Genomic DNA, 10,036 nt, shown 5'->3' with positions numbered 1-10,036 from the left:
TTTGTTGGCACCCAACCACATTTCCTGCCTTCTGGTTCTTTCTCAGGAAGCTGATGTTGAGGCTGAAGGGACAGAGAGGAAAAGGTTTGGGGTTCTGAGTTCTCCAGAGCTGAATCTCACGCCTCCATTTTCCTCCAGAGAATGGGGGAGGGCATGGCTAAATGGCTGGGATTTGGGGCCCCCAATTTTCCTACAGTCCAAATACCATAGTGGACAATGACTGCCCCACCTACGTATATAGGCAAAGCCTGGGCTTTGGATTCAGGCACTCTGGGTTTGAAGCTGCGGCTGCTGCTTCGAAGGTAGCAATATAGGCATGTTAGCCTCAGTTTCTTTAGCGATACAATGGGAACACCATCGTGTCTCAGTTATCTATTGCTGTGTAACGAACAACCCCAAAATAATTACATCTCATGATCCTGTAGGTTAGGAATTTGCCAGAACTCAGCTTGGTGGTTCTGCTTCTTATAGCAGAACTATTGGCTGTGGTCCTTCACTTGGCCGCCTCCTGCGGTGGCTGGGCTGGGCTGGACAGTCTAAGAGGCTTCCCTCATATGCGTCTAATGCCTTGGAGCTCCTCCATGGCCTCCTTCTCTCTGTGTGGCTAGCTTGGGCTTCCTCACAGCGTGGTGGCTTTGGTGTAGTCAGACTTCTTTTTTTTTTTTTTAAAGATTTTATTTATTTATTTGACAGAGACAGACAGCGAGAGAGGGAATACAAGCAGGGGGAGTGGGAGAGGAAGAAGCAGGCCCATAGCGGAGGAGCCTGATGTGGGGCTCGATCCCAGAACGCCGGGATCATGCCCTGAGCCGAGGGCAGATGCTTAACCGCTGTGCCACCCAGGCGCCCCTGTAGTCAGACTTCTTATCCAGGCTGGCTTTCAAAATCAATTGTGTTGAATGTGAAGACAGAAGCTCCTTACGGTCCAGCATTGGAAGTTACACACTCCCTATTGGTTGTCTCAAGTCACAGAGCTGCTGTCACTCCCTGTCGGCTGACCCAAGTCACATAACCAGCCAAAATTCAAGGGAAGGGGAAATAGTCTCCATCTCTCAGTGGGAAAGTGGCAACACTGTCATAACCCATTCATATCCTCATAGAAACATGGGGAGGATTTTTTTGAGATACAAAAAGCACTTAGCACAACATTTGGCACAATAATTTAGGTCAAGCTTATATTTAATAAATGGCAGTTACTGTGGGAATGGGGATAGAAAGCTGATGTTCTCAGGGCAGACCCTGATCGCAAATGAAGATACCCAACTCAAACTAGCTTAGCCCAAAGGAATGAATTATTGGGAAAATAATTAAAAAGGGAATTAATTACCTGGGAAGTCCAAAGGTAAGCCTGAATTCAAGCACAACTGAACCCAGAGGCCCAAACAATGTCATAGGTCTTTCTCCCTTGTCTTCTTCCCTCACCACCATACTGCTCATACTGTCCTCATTACCTCCTGTTGCAGATAGACTTTCACTCTATGTCAGCCCTATGCTCACATTCTTAGAGCTAGTAGTCTAAAAAAGAATGGCTTTCCCAGAAAAAGTCCTAAGGAAGACCCCGATTTGGTCAGCTTGGGTCAGTTGCCCATCCCTAAACCAATAACCACCCAGAAAGATGTATTACTGTGACTCTGACTGTTAACGCCCTCCAACCGCCAAGACCACAGGTACTGGGGACACAGGGAGGAGAGGAGAGTTTTTCAAATGAAACAGAAGGAAGCGGAACTCATCCTGGATGTAACAGACCTTAACCATGCCTTCCGGTGCATCTGCCCTCCCCCCCCACAATGTCTCCGCCCCCACCTCTTGTGCTAGCCTGGTTCAGTCCTCTAGAATCACGCGGGGACCCCAGAGTGAAGCATGAAGGAGAAGGGATATCAGGTGGCAGTGGGAAGGAAAGGGTATCTGAGTTTTCCTTCCTACTTCCTCCCGGCTCCCTTAGGTCAAAGGCCCGGGCTTCAGGGAGGTGTCATGGAGAATCTGAACTCAACCTCTCTACTCAAGGGGTTTGGATAACTAATTGGCATTGTGGGCCACATGGAGGAGAAATGAAGCTCCCTAAGGGTGGGGTTTATATTCACAGCTCTGCCTTCCGCAGAGCTGGGTTCAACACACTAAACAAACAAACAAACAAACAAAGAACGAACTCCTGCACTTCTCTCAGAGACCACAAGAGGGTGCACAGAGCCCAGCTTCCCTATTAACAGGGCCCAACAGATGGGACCTGCAAGACATCTGGGGGGCTCAGAGAGCTGTGGGCAGGAAGGAGAGGGTAAGATGAAAGGAAGCAAGGAGACCCAAGGACAGCTTGGGTCAAGCTGCTAGGATTCCAGACTGTCTGGGACCTTTGGGGCTGACCCGCACCTAGGACTGGGACACTTGCCTCCTGGTCTCTATTGCCAGGTCCCGGTGAGTGGTGCAGAGTGGGTGATGCTGGACTCCTCCATGATGCCACAGAAGGAAACTGAGGCAGTGGCATGAACTGACACCACCCCAATCAGGTTAAAAGGAATTCAGAGGAAGTAGCATGATACAGTGAAAAAAAGGCCTACTTTGCTAACTTGACCTTGATCAAGTCAATTAATCTCTCTGAGCCTCAGTTTTCCCGTTAAAAATGGGCTGCCTGATAGCTTTTTAGTACATCGTAAGAGGGCACTGCAATCTTCAAATTGCTAGTTGTGCACTAGTGGTCCATCTTTTGGACCAAGCTCAGCAGAAGTCTGGGAAATGGCTTCTGTGAAGGGTGAGCGCCTTGGCCTGAGAGGCACCATTTTGACCATTATCTTGGTCATCTTTAAGCTCAGAGATAGCTCTGTGCTCTTGCACTGCTGTCTTGGAAGAAGGCTGGGCCCAGAGCTCAGAAATGCCCCCTCAACACCACCCCCTTGCTCACCCAGCTGCTCAGCCCCAGGCACAGTCTGAGCCATGAAGGTTCCCTGCTGGCTGAGTGGTGGGGGACATGTGGTATCGGGGAGATGGGCGAAGAGCACAGAGGCGCCCCAGATGTGTGCATGACCACATCAGGAAGAGCCAGAATGCAGGCAGATGGGTGGGGAAGCTGCTGGAAGGCCCATGATCAGCCTAAGGCCAAGGGCTCATTTCCCCTTCCTTCCGATGACTGACCAGGAGTTTGGGTGACTGAAGCAGCAAGTTAATCCCCTTACCTTGCTGAGGGGCTCTGGTCCCTGAGGCCTGAAGGATAAGACAAAGAGCTCCCTTATTGGTCTGGGGCTCCTTCCCTCTCCTCTTCACCAAGACAGACTTCTCTCACCAAGCATCGGGACTGAGCCTGGCCTGGTCTGGGTTGGGGCCGTGAGGGTCCCACCTGTTCTCACCCTGGTGCCTCCCTTCGCCCTCCCTTCCTTGCAACCTCCTCCAGAGTTGCCACAGCTGGAACCATTCTCTGAGCCGCCTTTCATCCCTGGTGCTCCCCCCACCCCCAGTGGCCCCTATAATTGTGGTCTCAGCTGGCGGCTGCGGGGGCTGGGGCTGGGCTGAGGGCCAGGGCCCAGGGCAGGGCCAGGGTGGGGTCTGGGGACTGCCGATAGGGGCCTGGCCATGGCAAAGGTCACTGAGACGGGGGCTCCAGTTGCAGATATGCTTTCTGGGCTTCATCTCCACATATGCCAAGGTCCTGTGCACATATGCCCTTTCTTCCCTGCACTGAGAAGTGCCCCAGGCTTGGGCACTTTTAGACCCTCATGACATCAGGCCAGAACTACGCCCCACTGCAAACAAGACTTGAGAATCATTATTTGCCTCCTGGGGTTTTCAAAGAAAGGGCCTTCTCCCTCTCTCTTACATCTCTATATTTCATGAGCCATAGAGGCGGTGGGGTGGGGTGGGGGACAAAGAGATGTTCCCTCTGCAGAGGCAGGTTAAAGAAAAAAAAACAGCTTCTTAAGCAGCTCAGCAGAATTTCCTAAATGTGGTCTTCATGAAAATCACTTGAGATACCAGCTAGAAATGCAGACCCCTAGGCCTTGCCCCTGGACAGGCTGATTCAGCTGCATGGGATCCAGAATCAGTATTCCCCACAATGGCCTACCCCAGGGGACACATATGATGCATCAAGCATGGGAAGACTAGTGTGAGCTTTACCCAGGGAGTTAAGCAGTCATGACTGCATTCCCTGTCCCACCTTGGGCCTCTTCCTAATCTTTTCTGGGCTTCAGTTTTCCCAACAGCCAATGGGCACATGTGTCCCCAGCCTGGGTTGTCCCTGTGGTGCCCTCTCCCAGCCTAGGCTCACCGCCTCCTTCCTGTGCTGAGTTTGGGCCTGCCCTATCCTTCCCCCATACTCTTCCCAAACTCTAGTCCCAAGCTGTCCTTGTCCCTGCAGCATGGCGAAGGAGAGTGGGTAGGGCAGGGGGCGGCTGGGGTCAAACAAGGCTCTGGCTGACGCAGACCGCTTCCTGCCCCCGGCTGTTTTCCTGCTGTCCAGACTGCTCCCCCCCATTGCCCCACCCCACCCCCACCCCCAGCAGCCTCAAGCCCTTAATTCCTGACAGCTGCGGAGGCTGCCGGCAGAGATGGGGGAAAGGAGGGGGGGAGGATGCCGTCAGCCTGCTGTTACTCAGGCAGCCCCCACCACCTGACAGTCTGGGGACAGGGAAGGCCCCACCCCTCTCCAATTCCCCAGGGATGGACAATTCCAGGAATGGGCCCCTTTTGTCTCAGAGCCCAGAGTTTGTACTTAAACCAGGAGAGGACAATGAGGTTGGGAGGGAGGTGTGTGTATAGAGCAGAAGACTTGTGCCCATTTTACAGAGGAGGATGCTAAGGCCGCAGTGGGAGCAGGATTCACTATCAGGGCCCAGGTTAGAACCAGAAACAGAAGCTGGAGCTACTGTCCCCGACCCTTTGGTTTCTCAGGCCTTTGCCTGGGTCTAGTATACTCACCCCATAGTGAGATGAGCTAAGTGTTCAGCCGGGGTGGGAGGACCAGAGGAAAATCCCAGAGCGGAGTGGGCCTGAGCCAGGAGCCTGGTTTTGGGTGGCTCCCAGAGAGCCAAGTACAGGTAGCAGCACCAGGGCAAGATCCGGAGCATCTGCAGCAAGGCCCAGGCAAGCAACACTCAGTGTTGGGGCCACTGCTGCTATGCTCACGGTCAAGAGCACTGGGCTCAGTTCCAGCTCTTGGACTAATTTGCTGTGTGACCTTGAGTAAGTCATGGTCCTCTCTGAGCCTCATTATTTTCTTGTGAAATAAAAGGGGACAAAATAAGATGACCCCCAAAGCACACTTTTGGAATTAAAGGGCTCACTAATCCCGCTCCCAGGGTGTGTCACCCCTGGGAGCTCTGCTTCCAAATAAGCATTTACTGGAGTCCCAGCAATTTTACTTTCATGGGCTCACTGACTAGATGAGGTGGGCCTCGATAGCCGCATTTCACGAAGGGGCAGAGGATGGCTCAGTGAGCACAAGGCACCTGTTTAAGGTCACACAGGGAAGAAGAGCAAAACCCAGAGGCTGCCAAACCCCTTTACAGGACCCCCCACACCTGCCGCACCAGCCAAGCCTGGGAAGTCCCTCCTGAGGTGGGAGAGGCAAGCAGGGGGGCCAGCCCCTCCCCTCCAGCCCCTGCAGGTGTGTATATTGGGGAGGACTGCTCCCCGGCAGCTGTGTCTCGGCCAGACACACACACTTCGAAGTAACATACAGCTTCTTACACAAACCAGCGCGCGCCCTGGCACTGGCACCTCCACGTGCACGCGCGCGCAGACCCCCTCCCCCCCAACACCTCTCCTTCCCCTGCCCTCGGCACCGCCGCTCCCACCCGGAGTCCTGAGCGGCCGCAGTGGCCTCAGGACCCATACACGCCTCCACCCCCCCGTCGTGACGTCACCTGGGGTAGAGCCCTGAGACATTCGGGCGGGGGGGCGGGGGGAGGAAGGGGAGGCGGCAGAGCTCCCCGAGCCGGGACAGTCACTCACTCTCTGGGCGGTGGGGCCGGGCACAGACAGCGCCGCCCCCCCACACCGCCCCCCCACACCGCCCGCCTCGCACGCCCTCGGAAGCGCAGGCTCGCGGCGCTGCTCTGGGGGGCTCCCTGGCACCCCAGCCTCTCGTCCCCAGCCCGCAGCACCTCCGGGCCCCCCCTACCCTCGAGAGGCACCAGGAGTTGTCGCAGGGGGGCCTCGGGAAATTCCCTGGACCCCTGTGCCAGGAGGTGCCCGGTGCGCCCGCCCGCCCCCCCACCCCGAGGGCGGTGCCCGGGGGCGCTGCCCCATGGAGCGGGGAGGCGGGCGCCGTCTGCTCCCGGAGCCGTGACCCGAGTCGGAGCTGTGTGTCGCAGCCGCCCCGACCCCCGCGGATCATGCGCCGTCGCCCCTGGCTCGCCGGTCCCGCCGGGCTGTGAGCCCCCCACTCCTGGCCCGTGACGGCCCGCGCGCCATGGGCAGCACCCACCCTTGCCCCTGGCTGCGGCTCCGACCTCGGCCCCAGCCGCGGCCCGCGCTCTGCGCGCTCCTGTTCTTCCTACTGCTGCTGGCTGCCTCCGTGCCCAGGTGAGCCCTCACCTTATGCCCCGCCCTCCTGGAGAGCTGGGACCCCCAGCCACAGGGGCCTCTGGCGCTCCTGCTGGGGCAGGGGACCCTGGAAGGAGGGAGGGACAGTGTCGCAGGAAAGTGCTGGTACCCAATGAAAGACACTGCCCTCATAGGAGGGGGCTGAACTGGTGACAGAATCTGGGCAGTCCAGGGAGATAAGGCAGTGCCCAGGAAAGTGAAGGCTACTAGAAGAGGAGGTGTGTGTATGTGTGTGGGGGAAACAAGTGCCAACCTGGAGTCCATGCCAGGCGGGGGGAATGCACCCCCCCCCCAGGAGAAAGCTCAAACTGCCTTGCTTCACATTAGAGATCACTCCCAGGCAGGGGCGGGTGGGGGGGGGGAGCTGGCAGGGAGTAGATCAGGTGGGGTCACTGAGACTGCGGCTGGAAGGGTTCTCAGTGCGTGTGTGTGATTTTGTGAACCCTGCAAGTTATGTTGTAAACAGCAGTCTGTGTGTGCACATGTGTGTGAACTGAGAGCTCACGGATCAATATACATTATACGTTAACACGCGTACATGTACATGCTTGTGAGTGTCTGTGTGTCTGTGTGTGTAACTATGTCTGAAGTGTGTATGTGTGTAAGTGTTCCTGGGTCTGTGTGGCCCCCTCAATGTGTGCAGAAGTGTGTCTGTGCGAATGTGACCGTCTGAAACAGGCGTTGGGAGTAGTCTCCTGGGGAACGCTATGTATGTGAACATCTATGCTCAGCATGTACCTATGAAATACTTGTGCGCAGGCATTTTGGATGCGTGTGCATTTACACATTAGCTTGTGTGGGTGTGCATCTGGACAGGTGGTGTTGGAGGAAGCGATGATGAGAGGACCGAGGACAGGAGAATGCTCTAGGACTCTACCTACAGGCCCAACTTTTAGAAGCAGAGGTTGGAACAGAGGGATTATGGCTCTTGGGACAGAGTGTAAATTGCCAAGCGGGGCCTTCCCAGCTCTCCGAAACACTCACCCACACCCACCCCCACCCCCGCTGCCTGCAGGTCTGCACCCAACGACATTCTGGGCCTCCGCCTGCCCCCGGAGCCCGTGCTCAATGCCAACACGGTGTGCCTGACGTTGCCGGGCCTGAGCAGGAGGCAGATGGAGGTGTGTGTGCGCCACCCTGATGTGGCTGCCTCAGCCATCCAGGGCATCCAGATCGCCATCCACGAGTGCCAGCACCAGTTCCGGGACCAGCGCTGGAACTGCTCTAGTCTGGAGACCCGCAACAAGATCCCCTACGAGAGTCCCATCTTCAGCAGAGGTAGCTGCCCCCCTCACCCTTGCCCTTCTGCGCACCCCAAAAGCCAACCATCCTCTACCTACGCCCTCAAACTGGCAACCCCCCCTGCCCCAGATGCCCATCTACCAGCCATACTGCTCCTTTCTGGTTTTGGCCAGTCCATGGGGGCCAGACAAATGGGGCAGACATGTCTCCAGCCTGGGCTGTGCGGGCTGAGGGTAGTAGGTTCCATGCCTGAGAATTGACTCCTGGCTTATCCTGCCTTGTCACTGACACTGTCTATCTCAGGCCCAGGAAATATCCACATCTGTCACCTTCCTCAGTTGACCCTCAACCTAGTTAACAGCATTTAGGATGGAGAGTCTGGGATAAGGCGCCCAGAGTCAGCATGAAGGACTTTTGCCAAACGGTGTAGGTGAGGGAAGCCCAGGCAGGTAAATTGTGCGTTTGCAGGAGCTCTTCCCGGCAGGGTACACCACCAGCCTCTGTGTCATTCCCGCCGCCCCCGAAAACCTTCTCTGAATCAGAGGCCCTGGGTGTGTGTGCAGGCCTCCTGCCCGGCAGGCCTGACAGCTCTGCCAATCCCTCTTCCCCTCACAGCCCAGAGAAGCCGCAGCCCACTCCCTGTCCTCCCTCTGGGACTTCTGGGTGACCCAGGGCCCACCCTGACAACCCCTAGAGGAGCTTGGGCTGGCGATGGCAGGAGGTGTTGTCACTCGTTTCTGTTCACACCCACCCCTGCCCTGGTATGGTAGGCCTTGACTCAGGTCTTTTGGGGAAGATGGGCGTTATCTGTTTTTCCTCTCAGCTGCTCGAGTGGGACAGTGTGGGGACCTGGCTCCTTGCGACTTGTCCAATTCTCAGTTGACAGTGGAGGAAGAGGGGTACCCCTATACCCTATGCCCTGGGGGCCCAGAGGCTTCTGGAAGAGTCAGACTCTAAGGTACTCGAATATCAGAAAGAAGTCGGCCAGCTTGGGACTTTCCCTTTTCACCAGGACCCCTCCTTGCATCCCCAGGGGCCCCCAAGTCAGGGGCCATCGCAGCCTCCCCCAGCCCAGCCCCAGGCCGCCCGCCCCGCCCCCGCGCGCCCTACCCCCTCCCTCCCCCGCGCGCCCCGGGCGCTGTTTCTACCCGGCCAAGCCCAGCCCGACGCGTGTGGCGGCATGCAGCCGCGAACTAATCCCCGCGGGCCGCGGCAGACGGCTCCCGGCCCGAACCGCGCGGCTCTCCAAGGGGCGCCCCCCTCCGCCCCTGCCCCGCGCTCCCGCCCCGCCCCATCCGCCCCGCCCGCCCCGCCGCACCCGAGCCCCGCCGGCCGGCAGACGGCGGCTGCTGGGGACCCCGGCCGGGCGCCTCGCCCCGCCCGGGCCGCCCGCGCTCGCCCACGCCACGGGACGGGCCTATGCCTCTCTCCTGCCCCGGCTGGGCCAGGCCGGAGCCCGCTGCCGCCGCGAGCCCGCTCCCCCTCCGGCTTTCTAGGTGACCCGTGCGCTCCCCGACGCCCTGTGTGCCCTCCAGCGCTCGGGCCCCCGCGGTGAGGGCGCCGGAGCCCTGCTTTGGGTTCTGCTCGCGGCGAGGGGGGGGCGGTTGGACAGGCGCTGAGGTTCTCACCCCCGCCGCTTCAGGTGAGGCAAGGCAAGGCAAGCTCTTCATCCCTCTTCCCGGCCACGGTGTCCCCTCTTCCCCTCTGCGCCTCCTGTCCCCTCTAGATAGAGTGAACCCACGCGTCCTGATTACTTCGCCCGCGTGAGGCCCGTGTGGCCCGGTGGAGGACGTGGGGTCTTTGAAGCTCAGGGGTGAGCTCGGAGCGGTGGAAGCGCGCGGGGTTGGCCCGGCGCCAGGAGCTCCCGGGTTCACCTGCAGTTTAATAAGCGGGAGGTGAGCTGGGGGGACGAGTGGGGGGGGGGAGGTTAGTGGTGGAAGGGGGAGACTTGCCGGGGCTAGCCAGGGCGGGGCGGTGCCCAGCGCGGGGAAGGGGCGGGACAGCGGCTCCGGGGCTCTGGCAGGGGGGGCTGGGCTCCTTCCTTTGGCCTTGGAACACTGTCCTACCTATGTGGCTTCTGCTCCCGCATTGCGACACCCCATTTTCTACGTCTCCCTCCTCGGAGGGGACTCTGGGCTTCTAGAAGAAATTGCCACTTTCTCCCTCCACGGCCACCGTTACAACCCTTCCCCCACTCCATATCTGGGTTCACCCTTCACCCTCCTGTGGGATTATCCCCCCCCCCCCCCCCCCCCCCCCCCCC

At 58.4% G+C, this 10,036-nt stretch overlaps 1 protein-coding gene across 1 annotated transcript in view; it reads left to right on the top strand.

The window, feature by feature from the left end:
- The first annotated feature begins 6,289 nt into the window (after positions 1–6,289).
- Positions 6,290–10,036, top strand: part of WNT10A (Wnt family member 10A) — a 12,511-nt gene continuing 8,764 nt past the window's right edge. The window contains exons 1-2 of the mRNA XM_040637260.1: positions 6,290–6,510; positions 7,547–7,809. Of these exons, the coding sequence (XP_040493194.1) occupies positions 6,398–6,510; positions 7,547–7,809 (376 nt within the window). The 5' untranslated portion in view covers positions 6,290–6,397. The remainder of the gene's footprint in view (positions 6,511–7,546; positions 7,810–10,036) is intronic.

This window comes from Ursus maritimus, unplaced genomic scaffold (genome assembly GCF_017311325.1).
Source record: "Ursus maritimus isolate PB19 unplaced genomic scaffold, ASM1731132v1 scaffold_1, whole genome shotgun sequence".
Lineage (NCBI taxonomy): Eukaryota > Metazoa > Chordata > Mammalia > Carnivora > Ursidae > Ursus > Ursus maritimus.
The sequence above is the reverse complement of the archived record's forward strand: the minus strand, read 5'-3'. Positions and strand labels throughout refer to the sequence as shown.